The sequence below is a fragment of the Urocampus carinirostris genome, chromosome 17 (assembly GCF_059441175.1).
Source record: "Urocampus carinirostris isolate Australia breed hairy pipefish chromosome 17, RoL_Ucar_1.0, whole genome shotgun sequence".
NCBI lineage: Eukaryota > Metazoa > Chordata > Actinopteri > Syngnathiformes > Syngnathidae > Urocampus > Urocampus carinirostris.
The window spans coordinates 31,241,475-31,268,199 of NC_142365.1; the positions used below are offsets into that span (position 1 = coordinate 31,241,475).

Here is a 26,725-nt window from a genome sequence, read left to right on the forward strand (position 1 = left end):
TATCTGGTGAAATGCTGTTCTTTTTTTTCTTACAAACCTACAGGGAGTGCAGAATTATTAGGCAAGTTGTATTTTTGAGGATTAATTTTGTTATTGAACAACAACCATGTTCTTAATGAACCCAAAAGTCTCATTAATATCAAAGCTGAATATTTTGGAAGTTGGAGTGGGGCTTTTTTAGTTTTAGCTATTTTAGGAAGATATCTGTGTGTGCAGGTGACTATTACTGTGCATAATTATTAGGCAACTTAACAAAAAACAAATGTATACCCATTTCAATGATTTATTTTCATCAGGGAAACCAATATAACAGCTCAACATTCACAAATATACATTTCTGACATTCAAAAAGAAAACAAAAACAAATCAGTGACCAATATAGCCACCTTTCTTTGCAAGGACACTCAAAAGCCTGCCATCCATGGATTCTGTCAGTGCTTTGATCTGTTCACGATCAACATTGCGTGCAGCAGCAACCACAGCCTCCCAGACACTGTTCAGAGAGGTGTACTGTTTTCCCTCCTTGTAAATCTCACATTTGATGAGGGACCACAGGTTCTCTATGGGGTTCAGATCAGGTGAACAAGGAGGCCATGTCATTAGTTTTTCTTCTTTTAGACCCTTTCTTGCCAGCCACGCTGTGGAGTACTTGGATGCGTGTGATGGAGCGTTGTCCTGCATGAAAATCATGTTTTTCTTGAAGGATGCGGACTTCTTCCTGTACCACTGCTTGAAGAAGGTGTCTTCCAGAAACTGGCAGTAGGACTGGGAGTTGAGCTTGAGTCCATCCTCAACCCGAAAAGGCCCCACAAGCTCATATTTGATGATACCAGCCCATACCAGTACCCCACCTCCACCTTGCTGGCGTCTGAGGCGGACTGGAGCTCTCTGCCCTTTACCGATCCAGCCACGGGCCCATCCATCTGGCCCATCAAGACTCACTCTCATTTCATCAGTCCATAAAACCTTAGAAAAATCCGTCTTGAGATTTTTCTTGGCCCAGTCTTGACGTTTCAGCTTGTGTGTCTTGTTCAGTGGTGGTCGTTTTTCAGCCTTTCTTACCTTGGCCATGTCTCTGAGTATTGCACACCTTGTGCTTTTGGGCACTCCAGTGATGTTGCAGCTCTGAAATATGGCAAAACTGGTGGCAAGTGGCATCTTGGCAGCTGTACGCTTGACTTTTCTCAGTTCACGGGCAGTTATTTTGCGCCTTGGTTTTTCTACACGCTTCTTGCGACCCTGTTGACTATTTTGAATGTAACGCTTGATTGTTCGATGATCACGCTTCAGAAGCTTGGCAATTTTAAGAGTGCTGCATCCCTCTGCAAGATATCTCACTATTTTTGACTTTTCAGAGCCTGTCAAGTCCCTCTTCTGACCCATTTTGCCAAAGGAAAGGAAGTTGCCTAATAATTATGCACACCTGATATAGGGTGTTGATGTCATTAGACCACACCCCTTCTCATTACAGAGATGCACATCACCTGATATGCTTAATTGGTAGTAGGCTTTCGAGCCTATACAGCTTGGAGTAAGACAACATGCATAAAGAGGATGCTGTGGTCAAAATACTCATTTGCCTAATAATTCTGCACTCCCTGTATTTTATACTGCGATCAACATTACAGGCCGGCTACATTTTATTAATTTTAGTACAGAGGCCACGGGCTAGCAAAAATGTGATTACAGACTTTGGACATGTTGCAAAACAAAGCATTTTGTTGACATGATGGCTTTTAGAGAAGCTAGAAATTGGAAAAGATTTGCGCGTATGTAATGTAAGTCCGTCAAGCTGTTTTACTTGTACCATTAAGACAGCAATGTTATTGACGCACAGGCAGAAACGGGGTGGGGCATCGGTTTAGCATATCAGAGGTCAGCATGCATGGGGATATTTCGTGAGAGACTATTGTAAACATAAAGACAGTGGATGTTTTGGAGTTGTTTTTTTCTTGGAAGTGTGCGCACTAAAGAGCGGTCACTAAAAAATCTGACCTGCTGGTCTTCTCCCAACATCTCATCAATATCAATTGAATTTTAGCCCGCAACCCCAGTTACATAAATACTGTATACGTTGCACTCTTTCTTACACCTCATTAACACGGACTTTAATGATGTTCTTGCATTGTTGGTGTGAGTCACTCACACGCCCACGAGAAATATAATTTGAGGTCATAAACAATTTAAATCCACCCCAAATTGTTTTTGCGTGTGCTGATAATGCTAAACCTGTGTTATGATAATTGGGAACAATCATTATCATTTTAAAAGAAATGGGACATCTGTTGTGTTTATTTCAAATTAAGTCAGGGTTACAGTAGCTGAATTTCTCAATGGAGTTTGATAAGTTTATAGTTCACCAAACACTCAAAATAAGCACAGAGTATATCAATGAATGTCCAACTTGCAAGGAGAACAGGAGAGGACTCAAAATAAGAAAATTCCAATCGTTTCTAAAGATCCTTCCCTACGCCCCTCTCTTTTTACATCTCCTAGGTTACAAAAAGCAGTTCTTCTCTAAAATGTGTGTCAAAGAACTGCAACGATATTGGCCAAAAGTTACAATGATGTAAACAGTGCATAATAGTCAAAATAACATCCAACAGTGAGGTATAGTAGTCAAAATAATGAAAAACCCATGCAAGCCCTTAGCAGTGGTGCAATATTAAAAACAAGCAGATTAAACGTATCAGAGTTGTATCATATATATCTTATAAAGTAGCTAGAATGGCTGTCTGCTGTTGGATTATCACCTGTGTTGAGACCCAAAACTTGTTCTGGCCTAAGAAAGTAATTTGTGTTTCTGGAAAGGCTGCTGAGTCAGCAAAACCAAAAATGCAGCGTCAGCTCTTGTTGGCAGTTGTCACATCTAAGGTAACCTAGCTGCCTATAAAAGAATGTGTTGTTATTCAATGTTGTTCTGGCATGAGTGGAGTGTTTTTCTGTTTTGTTGAACTTTTACACATATAGGTGAACTCTTCTAACTGTCTGCAAGAAATTGTGTTGAAATTCGAATGTAACCCTGGTCTTGAAAAGGGGTAATGTCAGCAAAACCAAAAGTGCTGAGTCATGTTTTCGGGCATTTTCACCTCTGCAGCGACCCACCAAGACTTGTTAAAATTGTGATACGGCCATACTTGTTTTGGCCTGGGAGAGTAGACTGTCCCCCTTTTCTGGGGTGGATAGACACTCAAACAAACAAAAACACAAACAGACCGAGAAACAAACATCAACAAAGTATATGTATGTATATGTATATCTAAGTATGTACGTAGATACCGAACAAAAAAGAAAGTTTATCAAAGATGTTTGATGCCATAGTATTTGCTTTAAACATTACAAACCAGGGGCAGCACGGCGGCACAGTGGTTACCGCGTGTGCGGCACAGTTCTGAGGTCATGAAATCGAACCTCCTGTTCAGAGTTTGCATGTTCTCCCCGTGTTTGTGTGGGTTTCCTCGGGGCATTCCGGTTTCCTCCCACATTCCAAAAACATGCATTTCAGGTAAATTGGCCGGTCCAAATTGTCCCTAGGTGTGAATGAGCGAATTGTCTGTCCCTGTGTGCCCTGCGACTGGCTGGCAACCAGTTCAGGGTGTCCCCTGCCCACTGCCTTAAGATAGCTGGGATGGGCTCCAGCACCCGCGCAACCCTGCTAAGCGGTGCAGATAATGGATGGATGGATTGCAAACCAGTTTGGATTTTACTGAATACATGAATCCGCAACCTTCTGAAGATGCCTCCAAAAAAATGGACTAATCCTAAACCTGGTGTCATTGCTAATAATGTATGACAAAAGCTGTTTTGTTGCTTTCAACTACAAGGGAATGGTAAACTTCATTGACTTTGTAGCTCTAAAACTACTTTACAAAAAGGGTGTCCTAAAAAAATCCCTGGTAGCAACTATCTGCTCATAAAATGGACATGCTTTACATGTTCTTATATGAAACTCCCTCTTCAGTCATGTCCGGGAAGCCACAAAGGCCCAAACCAAAACATTGGTTATCGACTTTTATGCCTTGTTCCCTAGCAACAGATGCCACTTCTCTGTGCCACGCTTCTCTCTCGCACTGGCACAAACATAAGAAAGAAGAATACTCAGAGGGTGTGTAAACTTCAAAGATGATAGAGAGAAGAGTCTTCTTTTGTCACAAGCCATCTTTTATAATCATCCTCCTCATTGGTGGTTATCACAGCCATAATCGTCAACTACAACAAATTAAATCATCATTATAATTGTTCATTAGTGGGCCGACATCAACGCGGATAAATTGGTAGATTCTTGCAGATATGATGCAAGGTGAGCCATACTCCCCTTTTTCTTCTGACAAAGCAAGACTGGCAAGACGCTAGTGGTAAACTTCCAAGAATGGTTATGTCACGTTTGCATGGGTAAACCCAAATGCGAGAAAGTCGGAACACAGGCAGGTTTCTCCAAAAAGGATGATGTATAACAACAAAACCAGGAACAACGTAGCAAACAAACAACATGTCCAAACACAAACCAAACCTGATGATAATCAGACCAGAAATAAAGAACAAACCAGATATAGAAATGCAGGTGCAATTAACTAACGCAATGTTTTATCCAGGCAGTCTATATAAAATCTCAGGATAATTAAAGGGAAGGTGTGTGCAGTTCAGCTACTTACCTCCAGTTTAGGGCTTGATTCCTTAAGGGCCAGAAGCAAGCGGCTAAAAAACAGAACAAACAGATCAAAATTACCCTCTTCACCAGAACAGGGGACGGCAGAAGGTCCTTGTCCGTCCCTACCGAAATAGGGCCAGAAGCAGTCAAAGAACCCTCCCAAATAAAACGATTTTATGTCTCAATATGGGTGATGGTGGAATGGTGCATAACTATTTTAGTTTTAACCGAGACCACTAGTGGAATCTAGCTGGTAATTTCAAAGGAGCTACCTAGCAGTTCCTGAATCCTTTAAAAGTCTCAATGTCTCAAATTGTGTTCCTTTTCCTGCAGCCTATCACTGGGACTCCTCCAGGCAAACCTCCAACTGGATCTCGCCCTCCCGCCTGCATCCTCCCGATTTCGGCTCTTACAATGACCTTCTTGAGGCCCAGCAGAATATTCGGCGAGGGGGGAGCACTCGCTCACTGCAGTCGGACTACCCCAACCAGTTCCTGAGCGGAGACAGACGCCAGGAACTGGTGCCAGAAGTCCGACGGAGGGCCTTCCAATGGGAGAAGAACCAGTCAGGTGAGTGGCAGAGGAAAAAGTGGCTGGATGGGGAAGGGAGGCAACGCAGTAGTGAAGAATCGCCCGTCTACGAGGAATACCGGGAGCCCCGACGAGACTCGGATCAAAGCCAAGACTCTGAAGGACTCTACGACACCCTACCCCCAACCCGGGAAGCCTACGACGGCTACCCATCCAGCCCGCCTGGCCTAAGTCTACACCCGGCCCAGCTGCTGCCACCCTTGCGGGCATGGGCCTCGGGGACTCGGGAGGGCGAGGGCGGGGACACGAGTCCAGGCCCCACGACCAGCCCTGGGGACGAGCTGGAGCGACTATTAAACCTTGTGTCACTACGAGCCAGGAGGGCAAACAGGACATCCACCGGATCAGAACCTCCTGCAGGTTGGGATGGATTCAAATGAGCATCCAAATGGCCTGGCTCAGTAGTGCAGATTGTTTTTTCCGAAAAAAAAAGACTGTTCGACCACATTTGGCACACCGCCTCTGAGATGTTATTAATATTAACGGTGTCTTTGTTTCATATTTTCATTACTTGCCAGTTATTTATTTCATTAGGAGCTCGTTTGGCATCTGAGCTGCACATGCAACAAAGTGAAAGATAATTAAAAGTAAGGCACTTTTAAGACGCCTCCGATTCAAAGCTGTGTTTTATCCCTGTGAATAAATTGTGTACATTGTCTTCAACATATGTTTGTCATCTTTGGTAGCACTTACCTCTGCCAAGGCTTAACGATCCAAAGCCCTTTCACATTTTAAGAGATGATAAGAAGTACGGCGAACAAATTCAGCTAATCTTCGATTTCGCATTATACACATTCACAGATTTGTGCAGGTCCAAGTCATTTTCTAGATGTTCCTTTATAAATCAATTGTTGTTTCGGATCAGAAATTTCACTTAAAACAATATAGCAAACACAGTGATAGTTGAGAAGTGAAATAAAGTTTACAGGATTTACAGAAAGGTTGCAATGACTACTTAAACAAAATAAGCCAAATAGTAGGGAAAAATAAGTATTTAGTCAACCATTGATTGTGAAAGTTCTCTCACTTTAAAATGTAATAGAGACGGTAATTGTCAACATGGGCAAACCTCAACCATGACAGACAGAATGTGAAAAAAAAAATCACATTGTTTGATTTTTAAGTAATTTATTTGCAAATCTTGGTAGAAAATAAGTATTTGTTTAATACCAAAAGTTCATCTCAATACTTTGTTATGTACCCTTTCAGGGCAATTACGAAGGCCGAACGTTTCCTGAAACTCTTCACAAGCCTGCCGCACACTATTTTGGCCCATTTCTATATACAGATCTCCTCTAGTGATGTTTTGGGGCTGTCGTTGGCCAACACGAACTCTCAACGGCCTCCACAGATTTTCTATGTGGTTGTGATCTAAAGACTGCCTAAGCCACTCCAGGACTTAGGAGAGCTTTTTTCAAAGCCACTCCTTTGTTGCCCTGGTTGTGAGTTTGGGATCATTGTCATGCCAAAAGACCCAGCCACATCTCATCTTTAATTTCCTTGCTGATTGAAGTAGATTTTCACTTAAAATCTTTCGACACCTTGCCACTGATGTCCCTGGGCCCTTTGCAGAAAACAGCCACATGATGTTTGCACCCCCATGCTTTACAGTGGATATGGTGTTTTGTGAATGCAGTTACAGTATTTCTCCCCCACTTCAATTTTGACTGGACGAGGGGAAGGATTCTCTGTGCTACTATTATACATTAAAGATAGTTGGCGGTTCCTGTCTTCAAAATAATGCACATTATTCATGATTTTGAAAATAAAGGCCAACTCCTGCGCGTATTTCTCACTCTGCCAGTCATGATTGCTCAAGCAGAGAGGAGATTTTCAAAACGGAAGTTTATAAAGTCATACTTACGGTCATCCATGTCTCTTTTTTCTCTATGGGAGTAATTGTAGAACAGCCACTGCTCCTAGTCCTCTTCTGGATCATCCAAATGATTTTTTATCAAACCACAGACCAGTATGAAGGTGTTCTGGCTTCAGCAGGGTGACACATCCGGCAGTGCAAGATGAGTCCCTGGCAGCGCGTTGTGTAACTAATAGTAGCTGTGTTACTGTGTTCCCAGCTCTCTGTAGGTCATTCATTAGTCAACCCGTGTGGTTCTGGGTTTTTTGCCCACCATTGTTGTTATCATTCTGACACCACGGGGTGAGATCTTGCATGGAGCCCCAGCTTGTGGAATATTATCAGTGGTCTTATATATTTTCTATTTTTTAATAATTGTTCCCACAGTTATGTTCTTTACACCAAGTATTTTACCTTTTTCAGATTCAGTCTTCCTAGCCTGGTGCAGGTCCACCGCATCCTTCAATAGCTCTTTGGTCTTGGCTATAGTGGACTGACTGAGGTAGTGGACAGGTGTCTTTTATACTATAACAATGAGTTAAAACAGGTGCGATTAAATAGAGGTAATGAGTGGAGCCTCATTAGGGAGATAATCTATTCTACACAGTATAAATATTTAAGTAAGAGTAGGGAGTGAGACAAGTGAGTGGTTCCCTGTGTTGACTGGTGCGAGACAGGGGTTTGTGATGTCACCATGGCTGTTTAATGTGTACATGGATGGTGTGGTGAGAGAGGTGAATGCAAAAGTTTTTGGCAGAGGTGTAGACATGATGGACAACAGTGGAACAGTGTAGCAGGTAAGTCAGTTGTTGTTTGCAGATGACACAGCGCTTGTGGCTGCTTCTGAGGAAACATTGAGAAGGTTGGTAACGGCGTTTGGAAGAGTATGTGATAGGCGTAAGTTATGTGTCAATGTTGGGAAGAGTAGGGTGATGAAGTGTTCACGTGATGGCATGGGCATGACGTTAGAAATCAGGTTGCATGGACAGGTGCTGGAAGAAGTTGAAAGCTTTAGGTACTTGGGTTGTGATGTGGCTGCAGTTGGTGGAATGGAGTGTGAGGTATTGCACAGAGTGAATCAAGGAAGCAAGGTTTTGGGTGCTCTGAGGAGAGTGATGAACAAGAAGAGTATGAGTATGGATGTTAAGAGGGGACTGTATTAGAGTGTGATTGTGCCGACTGTGTTGTATGGTGCAGAGACTTGGAGCATGATTGCAGATTTAAGAGAGAAGTTGAATGTTTTTGAGATGAAGTGTTTGAGGACTATGTTAGGAGTGACAAGATTGGATAGACTGAGAAATGAAATTGTGAGAGACAGAACTGGAGTAGTCGTGGAACTGAGCAAGCGTGTTGATAGGAGAGTACTCGGTTGGTTTGGACACATGGAGAGGATGGATGAGGAGCGAATGTTGAAGAGGATCTACAGAGTAGAAGTCAATGGAAGGAGACCAAGAGGAAGGCCGCGATTGAGGTGGATGGATGGTGTTATGAGTGCACTGCAGGAAAGAGGTCTAAGTGTAATGGAAGCTAGAGCTCTTGTTGGTGATAGAAAGGAGTGGAGAGGTGTTGTGAAATGATAGTGGGATTGTGGACGTGTTCTTAAGGATGGGCTGGGCACCCGTATGATGCGGCAGGGGTAAACCAGTGAAAGCTGTCGGGCCCTGCTGTTGAACAAAAGAGTGTGTTGTGTCACCCTGACCCGAGTGACATGTCTTGCTGTCGGTCACCCCTCTTGAGGGATATGACCAAGGTAGATAGATAGATAGATAGATAGATAGATAGATAGATAGATAGATAGATAGATAGATAGATAGATAGATAGATAGATAGATAGATAGATAGATAGATAGATAGATAGATAGATAGATAGATAGATAGATAGATAGATAGATAGATAGATAGATAGATAGATAGATAGATAGATAGATAGATAGATAGATAGATAGATAGATAGATAGATAGATAGATAGATAGATATTTAAACCCATTTGACAGCCAGAAATATTGGTTTTCTGTAGGAGACCTGATACTGATTTTCCGCTGTAGTTTGGAAATAAACTCTTTAAAAATCAAACAATGTGATTTTCTTTTTTTCCCCCACATTCTGTCAACAATGGTTGAGGTTTACCCATGTCGACAATTACAGGCCTCTCCAATCTTCTTCAAGTAGAAGAACTTGCTCAATGGGGGTTGACTAAATACGTAATTGCGCCACTGTATTACGATACTTTCATTCACATACTACTATGCTGTTACGCACATACTCTCTCACCTACACTACTTAGTCACTCACACAAACTATTATATTGGGAGCAACTCTAGTTTCATGTCAAAGTGACAACATATACATACATACAAATCAGTTGTGCATCTTCTTGGTTACCAAAAGTAACCAACCTAAAACAACAATGGGAGTTGAGGTGATCATTACACTAGCTAAGAATAACCTTTTAGGAATAGAAATTGTAATGGTGCTTAGAGAGAAAGAATAGTAGTGTGTGAAAGAGTATAATAGTGTACTGTGAGAGTCAATACTAGTGTGTGGGGTGTATATCAGTATGTGTGACAGAGTGTAGTGTTGTGTGTATAAGAGTATAAAAGTATGTGTTAAAGACTATAAAAGTGTGCGTGGATATGACTGACTGTATGAGAGTATACTGTGTGTGTGCAAGTATATTGTTACATGTGAGAGCAAGTATGAGTTACCTCTCATATTAATGGCTTTGTTTGTGCCTAATCGTCATGCAAATTAGCTCTCGGATGCCTGTCGATGTCATTTTTCAGTTCTTCCGCCATTTTTCTCTTGGTTGTCTGTCATTTTCCCTTCCATGTCAGGTGTGTTTGTTTTTAGTTGTTCTTTCTTACTTATTTTCGAGTTCTAGTTTTGGGCCTTGTTCTGTGATCTCATGTTTATTTTGTCCATTTGGTACCTTTTTTGTTAAACACCATTCCTCTATTTGAGCACCACTGCCCATGGTTAAATGGGAAATTGTTTACCTTTATATTGCTCTTCTGAAATCACACTCTAGTAACTAGAGTCTAGTGGTCGGAGGTATCTCAGACCACAACGTTTTGTTTTTACTTTTTCCAATCTGCAAAACCGAGTTTTTGTTGTGAGACGGAGCCACTTGTGATGATGAGATCAGATGAAGTCATCCACTCTTTTTCTAACACTTGCCAGAAAAAGACAGAGGTTCATCAAATGTGAAAGAAAAAATGGCATAGGCGCTTCAGGCATATGTCAAAGGATTGTCCCGCTAATCTTCTGCTTGACATATATATACAAACATGCACACATTCAGAAATGCACGCACACAAACGCATAGCACATCTCACTGCTCCTGTTTACTCGCTTGAAATTATAGTATTACTCAATAATACATGGGCAGCAGTTGCATGATATGCTGCTAGGGTCGGTTCCAGCTGTGCGTGTGTTTTTGTGTGCTCGTCAAGCAGATGTCGGCTACGCAGATTGGCTTGCGTCCTGTGTGTGTAATCCTGGTGTTAGTACGGGCAACCTGCTTCATGCAATCGTCCCATCCCCCATTTCCCTCCCTTTGCACGTTACCAGCTACATCCAGCGTTACTATATTTGAGAGTCAGTGTTAGGCTTAACAGATTACAAAGGACGCATTCCCCGAACGCAATGTATTTTCTCAGGAAGGAGTACTGTAATGCTTATTAATAAGGTTATGTAACTCTACAGCAGAGGTGGGTAGAGTAGCCAAAACATTGACAGTGCATCCGGAAAGTATTCACAGCGCTTCACTTTTTCCACATTTTGTTATGTTACAGCCTCATTCCAAATTGTATTAATTTAATCTCTTATCTCAAAATTCTACACAAAATACTCCATTATAACAATGTGAAAAAGTTTTTTTTCAACCTTTTTTGAATTTATTAAAAATAGAAAACTAAGAAATCACATTTACATAAGTATTCACAGCCTTTGCTTAATACTTTGTTGATAGATAGATAGATAGATAGATAGATAGATAGATAGATAGATAGATAGATAGATAGATAGATAGATAGATAGATAGATAGATAGATAGATAGATAGATAGATAGATAGATAGATAGATAGATAGATAGATAGATAGATAGATAGATAGATACTTTATTCATCCCCGTAGGGAAATTCACACTTCCAGCAGTCTACCCCGTTGTTTATTAACAGATGAACATGATGCCCTAGGGGTGCTTGTAGCGAAGTGGATGACGTCACGTCAGTCCAAAAATTCGACATCCCTGCGGCAGATGGAAAACTTTTCTTTGTAAAAATCCAGGGACACACCACCTCGTGTTAGCAAGTCCGCCTCCTCTCCGATTCCCCCCCGGCTTTCGTGTCTCTATTGCGGCGGCGTTGAAGCCGGATTGCTCCGGGTAGCTCCGGGTGGCTACACGTTAGCGTCCGGAATGCTAAACGTGAGCCACGTTTCCGCAAAACACAGCAACTGCGCTCCCTGTGCGCTTCGATGTTTTCCACCAGCACTCGATGATCTTATTTGGTCGTGAGTTCGCATTTACCATGATTACGGATGGTACCGAAGACTTATAACGCCGCTAGCCGCTTCGCTAGCTCCGGCTTTCCTTCCACAATAGGCCCCTTCATCACGCCGGCACGAGAATTTTTCAGGGCAAGGAGTTGAAATTCCTTGAATACAAAACCCATGTCCATAGGATAGAAGTAATCCATAGTGTAGTTGTCAAAACGGGAAGAAAAAAACACCGAAGTTTGGAGCAGACAATAAAACAATAGGGCAGCTGCTGGAAAAGGCAGCTGCTCGTGGCAACGCCGCTTTGATCAATAGTTCAACATCCACCTTTGGCAGCAAATACAGCCTCAAGTCTTTTTGAATATGATCCCACAAGTTTAGCACACCTATCTTTAAGCAGTTTTGCCCATTCTTATTTGCAATAAGTCTCAAGCTCAATCAGGTTGGATGGGAGACCTTTGTGCACAGCCATTTTCAGATCTCTCCAGAGATGTTCGATCGGATTCAAGTCTGGACTCTGGCTGGGCCACTCTAGGACATTCACGGAGTGGTTCTGAAGCCAATCTTTAGAGATCTTGGCTGTGTGCTTTGGGTCGTTGTCCTGCTGAAAAATGAACCTTCGCCCCAGCCTGAGGTCAAGAGCCCTCTGGAGCAGGATTTCATCCAGGATATCTCTCTATATTGCTGCATTCATTTTTCCTTCTATCCTGACTAGTCATGCCACCACCATGCTTCACTGTAGGGATGGTATTGGCCTGGTGATGAGCGGTGCCTGGTTTCCTCCAAACATGGCGCCTGGCATTCACACCAAAGAGTTCAATCTTCGTCTCATCAGACCAGAGAATTTTGTTTCTCTTGGTCTGAGAGTCATTCAGGTGCTTTTTGGCAAATTCCAGACGGGCTTCCATGTTCCTTTTACTAAGGAGTGGCTTTCGTCTGGCCACTCTACCATACAGGCCTGATTGGTGGATTGCTGCAGAGATGGTTGTCCTTCTGGAAGGCCCTCCTCTCTCCACAGAGGAACGCTGGAGCTCTGACAGAGTGACCATCGGGTTTTTGGTCACCTCCCTGACTAAGGCCCTTCTTCCCTGATCGCTCAGTTTAGAAGGCCGGCCAACTCTAGGAAGAGTCGTGGTGGTTCCTAATGTCTTCCATTTAAAAATAATGGAGGCCACTGTGCTCATTGGAACCTTCAAAGCAGCAGAATTTTTTATGTATCCTTCCCCAGATTTGTGCCTCGAGGCAATCCTGTCTCGCAGGTCTACAGACAGTTCTTTTGACCTTATGCTTGGTGTTTGTGCTCTGACATGCACACTCAACTATGGGACCTTATTTAGACAGGTGTGTGCCTTTCCAAATCATGTCCAATCAACTGAATTTAATGCAGGTGGACTCCAATTAAGCTGTAGAAAGATCTCAAGGATGATCAGTGGAAAAAAAATGCACCTGAGCTCAATTTTGAGCTTCATGGCAAAGGCTGTGAATACTTATCTAAATGTGATTTCTTAGTTTTCTATTTATAATAAATTAAAAAAAAAGTTTAAAAAAAAAACTTTTTCACATTGTCATAATGGAGTATTTTGTGTAGAATTTTGAGATAAGAGATTAAATTAATACAATTTGGAATGAGGCTGTAACATAAAAAAATGTGGAAAAAGTGAAGCGCTGTGAATACTTTCCGGATGCACTGTAAGTATTGTTACTTCAGAACAAAATTACTCCAGAAGAAGTAAAAGAAGTCATCAGAATACTTATGCGAGTAAAAGTAAAAAAGTACTTGGTGAAAAAATGAATCAAGTAATAAGTAACTTTCACAACCTGAAACACTGGTCAAGTAGAAAATGGCAACTGCACTTCAACTATTGTTGTTCTTGAACCGTTTGGAGAATATTGATGGTTTGGGTCTCTTTTGAAAGGTTCCACTCTGAAGTTTTTTTCTCAAATAATAATCACGACAATCAAATGCCTGCAGATGAGTGTGGCATGGGTGTAGTTCAGCTTGAAGCCTAAACCTGTTCAAATTAGATCAGAATCTGAAAAACTGTGCATTGTATTTTATAATTTTTTTCCAATGGTAGGTTTAGGCATTTCCAAAACTGGCCATTTGGAGACAACTAGTTTGCAACAATAAAACATTTGCTAATGTGTATTTTACTATGACCAGTTAATTAGACATTTTGTAAGAGTTACAAATGTTTGAATTCTTTTTCCAGAAGACAATAATGATTGTTCACACTTGTGCATAATAATGGTACCTAAAAATAAATCACAATTGGCATTTGCACGTTTACTTTTGGCACTGATTTGAATACACCCCGTAAATGTGTACATATTAATGTTTGGATTATCATCGGCAAACAAATGTGTCAATCATGTATGAATCGGTTACCACTGGCTAAAGATATTCGGAGGTGAAGAAGGTGCTCTTCCTTTTATCCGTATGTTTTCAAAGCGGAGTTTGAGAGGGCTACGAACGCTTGCGCTCTTTGCATTGCTCCAAGTATACCTACCGCTCACCAAATCAAATTACTCTGAGTGCTCTTCTGGCGTTTTGGTGTATTACCAGTTTTTTTCTGTGGATTTTCTTCATAAAGTGTCTCAACAGTAAACATGGATTACTTAAGGAATTTCCATTAAAATGATTCATTCGCAATGTATGGCCAAAACAAGTATTTTTGGCATGACACCTTGACTGTAAACTGTAATTAAAGATGTGCCCGATATTTCCTGGACAGTACCACATCCAATGTCAGTGTTGGTCCACCCTCTAACGCAAATGTGGAACAACATGGAGAAAATTGCCAGGTATCAATTTAGTCATGAAAAGAGCTCGTGAGCCATATAATAATAATAATAATAATAATTTCCTTGTATTGTCATTCTGTGTAACAATGTACACAGAACGAAATGTCGATTGCACCTGACCTGTTGTAGCGAGCCGATGCAGCCGCAGCCAACAGAGGGCGCCGCCGACCACTTTTTAAGTCTTAGGAATGACTCGGCCGGGGCGCGAATCACCGACATCCCAGTCTCAAAGCGGGCGCCTTACCATCTAGGCTACGTTCCCGACCCCTGGTCTAAAGCAAGAAGAAAATAGGCTTTTTAATGAGCATTGGAAAGTTGGCATATTAGCTGGCATAAGTTCTGGGCTTCTCTTTTGTTTTCTTTTGTCAACAAACAATTAACATGTTAACCACAAGAGAGCTCAAAGGCCGAACATGTACCGTATGCAGTATCATTTAATTATGCATTTTCAATTTTGTCCACTGTATTTTACAGGATACAAGAAGCACCAGATTGTTAGGCACACTTTCAAATTTGAGGACAATCAGGGTTCTTTAGACGAACCTGAAAATATGGCACTATTTCTCTAACTATATCAATCGACAACAATTGTGACATCTGGGCCTCGCTGGAAATTAGCCCCATAGCCTCGTCCCATGTCATCAACACCGAGAGTGATGACACATTGAGGTCAGCGTTATTGGCCAGTGCTTGTCAGACGAGCACGTCACATTTGTCCCGAAATCAATGGCGGCCGCTATGATGTGATTTATCCGCACTGACTGCGACGCTCTGTAATGATGCCGGGGAGTGACACGGCACGCTTTCCACAGACTGAATTTTTTTTTTTTTTGGGCTAAGCTGACCTACAAACGTTCGTTTGCTCTATCATGTGACAGCCGGCCTGGGCTCCCTTCTTTCTAAGTTGAGATCAACCGTCAGAAACCTGGGTGTGACTTTTGACAGTCGCATACGGTTTGACAAGCATATTAACAATGTTGTCAGGACGAGCTTCTTTCAGCTGTCTTCTAGCCAAAGAAAAAATGTTTTAAGCCATCAGGACCTAGAGAAAACTATACAAGTCTTAATAAACTTAAGGTTAGATCATTGCAATGCACTTCATGTTGGTGTCTCTTAGTCTTTTTACAGTCGTCTTCAACATGTGCAGAACCCTGCCGCCTGTCTTAACCAACCCCAGTGATGTGCAAAACTCTCCTAGTCTTAACTCTCTTGATTGGCTCCCCGTCCTTTTCAGAATTAGTTTTAAACTTTTAAGGTTTGTTTTAAAAGCTTATAATGATCTTGCTCAATGTATTTATCTGAGCTTTCAATTGTTCGCAATCCTGGTAACGTTCTGAGGACCAACAATCAACTTCTCCTGGAAGTGCCCAGGTCAAAATATAATCACTGGGGTGACCAAGCCTTTTTTGTTGCTACCCCCAGCCTCTAGAATCAGCTCCCTGTCGAGATGCATCTCATTTCCAAACTGGGCCTCTTTAAATTCAGGCTAAAAACCCACTTCTTCAGGGTGGCTTTTAATAGTAGTATGATGGCACTTTTATTTTATTTTATTTTAATTGATCTTGTTGTGTTTTATTGTCTTTATTGTCCTTTATTTTTTTATTTTTGGTTTTTTTTTTATTTCATCTTTTGGGCTGAATGCAAATCGTCTTTTTTTGGCATAAGAGTAACACTGCACATAAATCTCTGATCCCCACACCATCCCCAATGTCAGACATGGTGGTGGCAGCATCGTTGCTTTTCTTCAGCAGGAATTGGGCAAATCTTTGTAGCCAATGGGAAGATAGATGGAGCCAAATATGGGAGATTCTGGTAGAAAATCTGTTGGAGTATGCAAGAGACCTTAAAATGGGGTGAAAGTTCATTTTCCAACAGGACAACAACCCTAAACATAAAACAATATCTACAACGGAATGATTTACAACTAACAATATAAAGCTGTTAGAATGCCCGAGCAAAAGTACAGACCCCAATCCTATTGAGCATTTGTAGAAATACCTGGATAATGCTGTGCACAATCAGCATTAAACCATATGGATACATTTGCAAATATTTCTGTTTCAAGATGTGCAGGATTTATAGAGACATACCCAAAAAGACATGCTGTTGTGATCGCAGCAAAACGAGGTTGTGCAAAAGATTATCTCAAAGGGGCCCATATTTCTCCAATGCCTACCGTTACATTTTATATCTGTTAACACAATACGAAATGTTGAATACATTTGGTTTGTATTCACATTTATGTCGCACATGTTGTTCATTCTAAGAAAATATTTTGAGATTTTTAACCATACTAGTGAAGCCTGAAATATTGCAATACGTAAAAAGTTTTTTTGGAGCCAATATTCTTGCAAACACAGGAGGAAGATTAAACCTGATCCAATTATTAATGTTTGACATATATTTTGGAGATTTGACAAAGCAAATATATTTTGGGAAATGCTTTAGTCTTTAAAAAGAATTTGCTCTTCGGTACGTCTCAAAAATAAATACACCCTTCACATATCTGCAGACATTTTATCATTATGTTTAATTGAACAATACTGAAAAAACATTGCTTTGACACAATGGAATATAGCAGTCTAAAAGTATTTTACCCAAAAAAATATCAAGCCAATAGTAGCTAAACCCCTGTTAACAAAAGTGAGTACACCCCAATGTAATATTGAGTAATATTTTGTGTGGCCAATATGATTTTGCGAAACCATCTTAATGCTACTTTCACCAGAGCCTCACAAATTGCTAGAGAAATGCTCTTCCACTCCTCAATGACAACTTGACAGAGCTAGGGAATATTCGACATTTTGTGCTTCTCCACTTATCGCTTTTGAGTTCGAGCTGGAAAAATCCTTGTCCAGTCCATCCGTCTTACCCTTAGCCCTTTTAGAAAAGCCTTGGTCATCTTGGTGGGGTATTTGGGGTCATTGCCTGGCTGGAACAGGCTGTGACCCAGTTTCTGGAGGAAGGGTATCATTCCTTGCTCCAGTGTTTCAAAGTACATGCTTGAGTTAATGTTTTCCTCAACGAAATAAAACTCCCCAATTCCAGTTGCATTCATGCAGCCCCAAACCAATACATTCACAACACCATGCTTGACTTTTGGCACGACACAAACTTGTTGTATTCCTCATCTGGTTGCCACCACATATGCTTCACATCACACCATCTGATCCTAATAAATTCATCTTTGTCTGATCAGACAAGAGAGTATCTCTGCAGTAAGTCATGGCCTTTGTTGACAGACTTCATTGTGTCGAAGGAATGTTTCTTCAGTGATGTTCTATTAAACATTATGATGAAATCTCTGCAGAAATGTGAGGGATGTACTTACTTTTCTGACATATTGCAATTAAGAATTTAATTGTATGATTTATGAATACAATTATGGTGATGCCATTTATCTCCTCATGGTGATATTCTCCCTATTGTATTTATTCACTTCTGGACTGAATTAACAACTATCGAATACAATTCTCAAATCAGGGGGTAAGTTTATAGTTGTGTGTCACTAGTGGCTAAATGGTAGGCAGAACGTGAGTAGGAGGCGTGGCTTATACAAAAGAGAATCAATGAGGCAAATGTGTGCACAGAATTTCCGATAAAAGTGGTCTGAGGATAATAATTCCAACAATTTATGGTGACCCCGACGTGATGCAAGAAGGGTAAAGAAGTCTGGGACTTTGCGAAAAAAAAAAAACACAGAGTCAGGGACTCGGGTCTGAGACCCACGTCAACACCAGGTGACGACCTGATAAGGAAGCCGCAAGTCCGACCATCTTCCTCTTGGCGCCACAGTAAACAAGGTAAGCAGAATCCTTTTCAAAATTCTGTGCATTGGCAACGCTAAATTATAAGAGGAAGGAGGAGCGAAACGGCGTAAAAGTATAATAGTGTGGACGTTAGTTAGTAGGGTGAAAAATGTGGGATTTACCTACTAGATTAGTTAGGAACTATTCGTGGTTGAGATACGGTTTAGAATCCGGGATTTACGTATCGGTGTGGAAGCGGTGTTAATGTTACACTTGCAGTATGGACGTTATTAGGGTGTAAAATCTGGGATTTGTCTGCAAAATCTCTCCCCATTGTGTGAACTATGCTTCTCAGTGCTACGGTGTTGGTGATTTTTTTTTCATATTTCTTAATAAACTTATTCTATAGACCAGGGGTCGGGAACCTTTTTGACTCAAAGAGCCATACAAGCAAAATAAATTAGTTTTATTTTGGGAAAGAGCCACAACATATATTATGAGACAAATTTACATTATTGCTAAACCCGCGTCCCAGACAAAAGCTTAGGGCCCGGTCACACAGCTGTTTGCGTCTGTATCGAGGCTGAATCACGGCCATAAATTTCTGCCTGTGAAGCGGACGCTATTGGACGCTTTGAGATCGCCATACAGACGAGATACAGCAGTGCTTTACACGCGGTCGGAAATTCACACACGCGAAAAAGTTTTGCGCTGCTCAAAACTTTAGGGCCCGGTCACACAGCCTTTCACGGGCGTATCGAAGCTGAATCAATGCCAGAAATTTCTGCCCGTGAAGCAGACGCTGTTGGACGCTTTGAGATCGCCATATAGACGAGATACAGCAGTGCTTTACTCGCGGTCGGAAATTCACACGCGGTTGGCCGCGCGAAAAAGTTTTGCGCTGCTCAAAACTTTAGACCACGTGTTAACCGCGGGCGGCACACGTGGTACACACGAGGTAATGACGCGGAAATGACGCGGAACGACGTGCTATGGCCGCGGCCAGGGCGGGGTTACACGTGGGTAGGACGCAAAATTTCAGCTGGTAATCGTGGGTGGAGCACAGTCATAGCATGTTCTGCGCCTGTATCGCGGTGTTATTACCTGAAATTAGCGTGTTACGCGTGTGACGTCAAACGCCTTTCTCCGCGTATTTACGGCGCAATTTGCCGAGCACACGTCAGTTGTGCTTGAGACGTCAAGGGGTGAACATGGATCCCGGTCACCGTAGTGACCTCGTCTTAATCCATTTTTATTTCTTGACATTTATTTTCATTTCATAACAAGATAATAAAATAAAAATGAAAAACTATTACAATAATAACATATTGGCTTCTTCGGTGCCATAGCTTGAAATCTTGATCTTCACGGGACTGTGTCTTGAGCGGTTATGATTTCTACAGCCCGGTGTTATGCCGAGAAATGCATCCCTGCCGAGATTTGCATCCCCTCGCTACTACAACCACTTTTACCTCGTTTTATCTCACTTTTATATCACTTTTAGGGAATGTAATGGCGAACATATAACCAAATCCACTTCGTCTTGCATTTGTTGGGAATGTAATACAACTTAAACCATTCTGAACGGTAATGCACACCGTATATAAATCACTTTTGAGAACTGTTATGCACTCTACCATAAAGCTTATTATGCAGAAATAAGCTTTATGGTAGAGTGCATAACAGTTTCAATACGAGCGATTTGAATAGAAAAAGGCTAAATAAATATGTTACCTGCTCAAAAGTGATTTGTATAAGGCGTGCATTACCGTTCGATTACATTCACAACAAATACAAAGACGGAATGGTTTAAGTTGTATTACATTCCCAAAAAATGCAAGACGAAGTGGTTTTGGTTATATGTTCGCCATTAAATTCCCTAAAAGTGATATAAAAGTTAGATAAAACGAGGTAAAAGTGGTTGTAGTAGCGAGGGGATGCAAATCTCGGCAAGGATGCATTTCTCGGCATAACGCCGGCTGGGCAGCTTTTATACCCGTGGTCCACACGAGAAAATGACGCGGAAATGACGCGATGAGGAAGCGCAACAGTCGCCGGCGTCTGTTTTGCGGGCATACCACCGATGAACAGCGGGTTGGCCAATTTTGTGCATTTTCCATCGCGGGCAACCATGGGCAAAAAAAAAACCCGCAAAATTTTACCCGCAATATAGACGCAAACGGCTGTGTGACCGGGCCCTTAGTCTTCAGCACATTTATTTTTGATGATTTGATAAAAGTTATGAAAAGAGAATAATGCCAGAGCCCGTGTCCCAAAATCAACAAACATACCACTTTAAACTTGTCTCTTTCTTGCAATTACTCAAGATTGGTTAAACTCATTTTGACCCTTTTTTTCATACATATTGGTTTAAAAACCAGATGCAAGCAGTAGTTTTGTAAAAACGTCACAACGTTCTGCAAACAGGGAGCCTGATGTGCTTACCTTTGGCGCAGACGGCGTAGGGCGAGAGATGGGAGGGAGTGCTTGCACTTTTTGCATAGCTCCACCCATCCCTCCAACTCACCCAATCAAATAACTTTAAGTTATTTTCCAGTGCTTTGGCGTATTTACAGTTTTTATGTGGATTCATCGTAAGGTATCTGAACACTGAAAACAAATTATATAGTGAGCTTTTATATAAAGGATTCTTTAGCTTTGTAGAGCCAAAACAAAGTTTTGTTTTTTTTGTGATACCTTGACTGTAAATTGTAGTGAAAAACGTGCCCTATATATTCTGCGAAGTACTGCATTTTAATTCAGCTTTGGTTTGGCTTTGCGTGTACCTGAACAGGATTAATGGCTCAAGTTTTGAACGAGATGGAGAAAATTTGCATGCAATCAAGATTTGTCTCTGAGCCACAGGTACTCATAGAAAGAGTTATATATGGCTCGCGAGTCATAGGTTCCTGACCCCTGCTATAGACTATGATCACTTTGTTGTTTAACACAAATCAATATGTCTTAATAAACACATTATACAGACTAGAATCCCGACACATGTTCTGTCGGAATCATGGTGCGCGTTTTGGAGTCAGATTTTACAGGGGAGTCAAATTTAGGCACAACACCGCCTCACAAGCATTCAAGTGTGCGTATTTAAAAACACAGCGGGATCAAAACAGAGTTGGATCGTGGTTTACTTAAGTATTGAACAAAGTGTAACACACGGATTCAAAATTGTCGGATTTCTTTTTTCAGCTTCCTCCACTTGTGAACCATCAATTCATTATTTTTTGATTTTCTTGTTGCTGCTTGGTTTCTTTGTTCTTCAGCGTAACGTAGAAAACAACACACCTTGGCGTACGAAAACATGGAAAGCAATCAATGGTGGGAAAGTGAGGTTTTGGATTTTACTAATATTTGGGGGGACAACACTGTTCGGCTTCCGGCAACACAATATGCTACGGTGTTAGCATCCTTGAGTACTTCTGCAAGCAATGGACGCATTAGGTGTGAAATCAAGTGTCCTTTTTTGTGTAAGCGGGACACTCTGGACGTTCAAACAGGTGACATATAAAAGTCACAGGAGTTCGCATAAAAGTCACATTTAGATGGAAATGTAAACAATCGCACAAAAAAAGTCAAAACTGAAAATTAAGCTCTAGTGTGTGAATCTTGCCTTGGATACATGCCCACACCTCAAACTTTAGCGGTGACACCCACTTCACCTCTTTACGGCTTCATCCACGTCAGGGGTCTCAACTCAGTTATTTTGGGGGCCACCGGAACTAATATCTCTGTGAGGTTTGGACAAATCTGGTTTCCCCCAAAAAAGTTCTGTTAAAATATTCCTTTGTTCTGAAAAATATTTTTTTCACTACACAAAAGATTAAAAAAAACATTAAGACTTAATATGAAAATGAAATAAATCAATAAGAAATATAAAAAGTTATTATCTACTAGGGAGGCACTTAACAGGACAGTATGTATTACCCAACCTCAAGGGACATGACATAATTCTCAAAAACCTGGCTAAAAGCGGGGCAAAGAAAATTGAAAAAAAATTATGGCATTACGGTCACTTCGAGATTCTGCGGATATTATTTTTGCTTGTTATTTTCAGGACTCATTTTTGATTGCATAACAGGAATGCAGCAAAATAAAACACTCTGTTTAACTTTCACATTAGGAGGAGGCTTCAAAGTATCATCCTGAAGGACGCAATTGCCCCCCGGACCATAAGTTAAAACCTATGAAATACATCCTCAGCTAGGTCCGCCGCTTTATATCACAAACAAGGTGCACTGCACGATAGAGTGCGCCACACGATTTGAAGAAAATCTGAGACTTTGATGTGCACCTTATGCTCATGAAAATACGCTAGTAAAAAATTGCTATCTTGCCTAAGCTAGTAACGCTGACACCGCTTCTTATCCTCCCACACACATGTACCCACAATGTACAAGCTCTGGTGCGTTTCCTGCACACGAGTGTCGTCCAATCACCTTTCGCTCTTAAAGTCAAAACTGCTTTATGAGAATTGCCTCCATGCTGATGCAGCTTCTTGCCGTGTCATGGGACGATTAGTTGTTATTGTTATACATTCAATGGTAGACATGTGAGTAGCTTGCATTCCAACCTGGCAAAGGCTACTTTATTGCAAATGGAAACATAAAAAAGAAATCAGTCAATGGTAAATGTCGCCACTGCGGCTTTATGGAAGTGTTACAGAATATACGCAGTACTATAAAATAGTTGAATACAGTCCAGAAAGTGTTTCGAAAAACAAAACACTTTTTTATATCTATCTGTCTGTCTGTCTGTCTGTCTGTGTCTGTCTGTCTGTCTGTCTGTCCGTCCGTCCGTCCGTCCGTCCGTCCGTCCGTCCGTCTGTGTGTGTATACATATATATATATATGTATGTGTGTATGTATGTGTGTGTGTGTACCATTTAACAAATTTTTCGAATAAGTTATCTGACTCCATTAACCAAACACAACCTATATTCATCCAACAATCATGCTCGCTCGTTTCTTGAGAGAAAAAATGACCAGGAAGGCCTTTCACACGGGGGCGTATTTTTTTTTTTTCTAACAGAACAACTAAATGTACTCAGGAAACGGCCGAAGAAGTGACGTTGGAGTGTGTGTGAAGCCTTCTTCTGAAGTCCTTTAACTCTCTCTCATTGGCCCACGTCTACCCGCAGGATGGCGTCTCGGCTCCTCCCATGGGCGTGCCAAGGAATTGTTTGCGCCCAACATTCTCGACGCAACTTTTTTGACACAAAATTGTCATTTTTACCCAATTACATTTTTTTTTAAACAAAGATTTACGCACTCCAAACTTTTCGTCAGGCAGATTCGCCATTGTTGTTTTGGTCTTGCGGTTCGAGTTTTCGTCTGCACGCCGATCTCGGCAAACGAGATCTCGTTGTTTCGAGATTACGTCATTGTTGTGGTGGTTGTCGCCGAGGGAAGGTGAAGGCTAAGTATGCCTCCGAGAAAAGTTAGTATTAGGTGAAAATCAACACAAAATTGGTAATTTCTCAGCGTCAGTAATAAGTCGAAACTTAATGCAGAAAGTGATAACAACGGCAATAATTCCGGCACGAAAAAACAGCGGGGAAGGACTTGCACCCACGATCCGGGGATCGTCGGTCACGGGTAGCAGATCACTGGGAACGCAGAAGTGGCACTTCCGTGTCGAACGAAGGCAAAGTCGAGAGCAAGGAAAAAACAGGTCGATGGCCGGGGCGGAGGAGCAAAAGCGTAAACGGGTTCAGAAAAAGGTCGGCAACGGGAATCAGACGGAGAACAGGTCGGGTTAGAGTCAGTAGTCACAAAAGTTTGCCTAGCGTGTAGCGTAGGTTCACAGACAATCTGACAAATGTTGACAGGAAAGCGGGGGTTTAAAAAAACGAAGCAGCTAATCTGTTGGGGCCAACGGAGCAGACTCAAGTGCCCTGCATCAGTAATCATGACACATAACTGTATTTAGTCATTGTAGTTAAATTAAAACGCGCCTACCCTTCAGAACAGGTCTCTGGCAGATTGAGGGTTGTATGAGCAAGGAAGAATGGTTAAACATCAGAATATGTTATAAATCATAAATTCCTTTCAAGCACCATTCACCCCTCAAAACAAAAACAAAAAGTTTTTTTATGTATTGTTTCTTCAGTTTTCTTTATTTTTACTTTTTTATATACTTGTTTCCATTTGTCATTTTTCTTTAATTATTTTTTTTTAGTTTTTCTATTATTTTCCATTTTGTTGTTTTTCCTTTTTCTTACTGTTTTCAGTTTTTCCTCCATTTTCTTTCTCTTTCCTCTCCTTTCCCCTTTTTCTTTTTGAATTTTCCTCTTTATTTTCCTTTTATTATTTTTTTTCTGCAGGCTTGGAAGAGAAAAAGAAAGAAGGAAGAACGCTGCATTTTGGTCATTTTAAGTCTCTGTAGTTTGTATCTTTTAGGGGGTTTTACTAAACAGTGCAGCAATATACAGTAGAACCTCGGTTTTCGAACGCCTCTCCGTTCGGACAAAGCGGTGTTCGACCAAATCGGTGTTCGACCAAAAATTTAGAGAAATTCTTGCTTCGCTGTTCGGTCATAAACGAACGCCGGTACGCTAGGGTGCGATTGGTGTTTTAGCCCCTAATTATGCCTCCAAAGAAGGTCGGTGCACGCAGGACAGGTGAAAAAAAAAGTTGTTTGTCCAACTATTGCCTTTAAGAAAGACATAATAGCTAAATATGAAAGAGGTGTACACATTTCCGATCTTGCTAGTGAATACAGCATGGCTAAATCTACTATCAGTACGATAGTAAAGAAGAAGGAGGCTGTGAAATCGAGTGATGCGGCTAAGGAAGTTAGCGTATAAGCAAGCAACTGCCGCGAGTTTTGGAAGAGGTTGAAAAACTTTTGATGATTTTTCTCTCCCCACCGTCCACCACAAAGGTAAGAAATCCTTTTCATAATCCTTTTTTTTAATTTTTACACGTTCATGTTAGCGTAATCTTTCGTACGGAACCGAGGTTCCACTGTATAGTCGTCAAATATTACAGACCGTTCCTTCAACAAGAAAAGTAATTGTGTTCCAGGAAGGCAATCCTTTGTAACGAAAGAAAGAAAGAAAGAAAGAAAGAAAGAAAGAATGAAAATGAACAAAAAGGGAGAAAAAGAAAGGGAGAAAACAAGAGAGAAGTTGGCTTAAATTAACTCAGTAAGCCATGCTCTAAAAACATAATTTTACAAGAAAATCACAATCACCCAGCACTGGTGAGCTATTTTCAGAACTGGTCCACGGGCACCCCAGCTGTCCTCAGAAGGCACCAGGATGCCAGTGGACACCACGTTGGAGACCCCTGCACTAGGAGGATATGACTTCTGTATATAAAATAGATATAGAAAAAAAAGGAATACCTTTAACCAGCCAGACACTATAGGTGCTCAGCACCCCCCTAAGGTCTAAACCTAAAACCGCCCCTGGTCCTCGCGCATGCCGACGCTCCATTGCCGGGAATGAGATGGAGCAAGCGAGCAGTTGAGTGAGTTGGTGTGTGTGTTTGAGAGAGAGAGAGAGAAAGAGAGAGAGAAATCCAGCTATAAAGTCCTGTTGGAGGAGATGATGAGCTACTCGCGGGGTGCCTCCATACGCGCCTCAGTAGGGGGAGCATGCGTGCGCGTCGCAGGCATGGCAGGTGAGGAAAGCGACTCAAGCTCCGTCGTGCACTCCTCCGGGATGCTGAGCGCATCCTTGCCTCTCTAGCGGAACGTCACAACGACTTAGAGCGCACATCTCCTCGTCTCTTCGAGAGGGACATCCCCTACTTTACAAAAACAAAACAAAAAAAACAAAAACACGCAAGCGGTTCAGCTGAGAGGGAGGAAGAGACGCCGGTGCACTTTGGATGAATGACTTTGATCGAACACAAGCGCCGTCTAACTTTATGTAGGTCACACGTGAGCGCCTCCCTCCTCCTATTAAACACAAGAACAAGAACCCGAAGTAGAAGAAGTAGAAGCTGGAGCAGGGGGGAGGCTCACCGGCCATGCTCGGCGGAACGTGATGCCCGACAAGCTGGCGCTCCTCCGCAACAGCTCGGGGGAGGCGCGAGTCCTGACCGGTGGAGGGGACCTCCCAGAGGCTGGACCCCGGCCCGCCTGGGTCATCGGCATTCTGGCCAGTGTGCTCATATTCACCACTGTGGTGGACGTTCTGGGCAACCTGCTGGTCATCATCAGCGTCTTTCGCAACCGCAAGCTGAGGAACTCTGGTAGGAGATCCGTCCGGGGCGATTTTATGTTCAGAGCTTTGGGGTTGCTGAGTGCCTGGCTGGTTGAAAAAAATGTCATTCAATTTCATTGAAAAAAATTGCATTGCATTCATTGTTTCTAAAAATATCTAAAAATATAAAATTGCTAAAATCCTAATCCAAGACATATACCCAAAGTAAATTGAAGAATGCTGTTCTTGAATCATTTGGAGAATACGGACAGTTTTGGACTATTTTGAAAGGTAACACTCTGAGGTTTGAAATAATCACTGCAAGTGCTACTAATTTTAAATACTATAAGATGGATAACACAGAAATATAGTTTTTTTTTTTTCTTTGCATTTTCTTGTCATCACATGACTGCC

General features: G+C 41.6%; 2 protein-coding genes across 3 annotated transcripts in view; both read left to right on the forward strand.

The window, feature by feature from the left end:
- fat3b (FAT atypical cadherin 3b) overlaps positions 1–5,902 on the forward strand; it is a 196,898-nt gene extending 190,996 nt beyond the window's left edge. For both annotated transcript variants that reach the window (XM_088321825.1, XM_088321826.1), the window contains exon 52: positions 4,982–5,902. In XM_088321825.1, coding sequence (XP_088177951.1) covers positions 4,982–5,619 — 638 coding nt within the window. In that variant the 3' untranslated portion in view covers positions 5,620–5,902. The remainder of the gene's footprint in view (positions 1–4,981) is intronic.
- Positions 5,903–25,719: 19,817 nt separating this feature from the next.
- The window catches only part of mtnr1bb (melatonin receptor 1Bb), a 91,506-nt gene continuing 90,500 nt past the window's right edge, over positions 25,720–26,725 (forward strand). Inside the window, exon 1 of the mRNA XM_088321793.1 lies at positions 25,720–26,360. Coding sequence (XP_088177919.1) covers positions 26,153–26,360 — 208 coding nt within the window. The 5' untranslated portion in view covers positions 25,720–26,152. The remainder of the gene's footprint in view (positions 26,361–26,725) is intronic.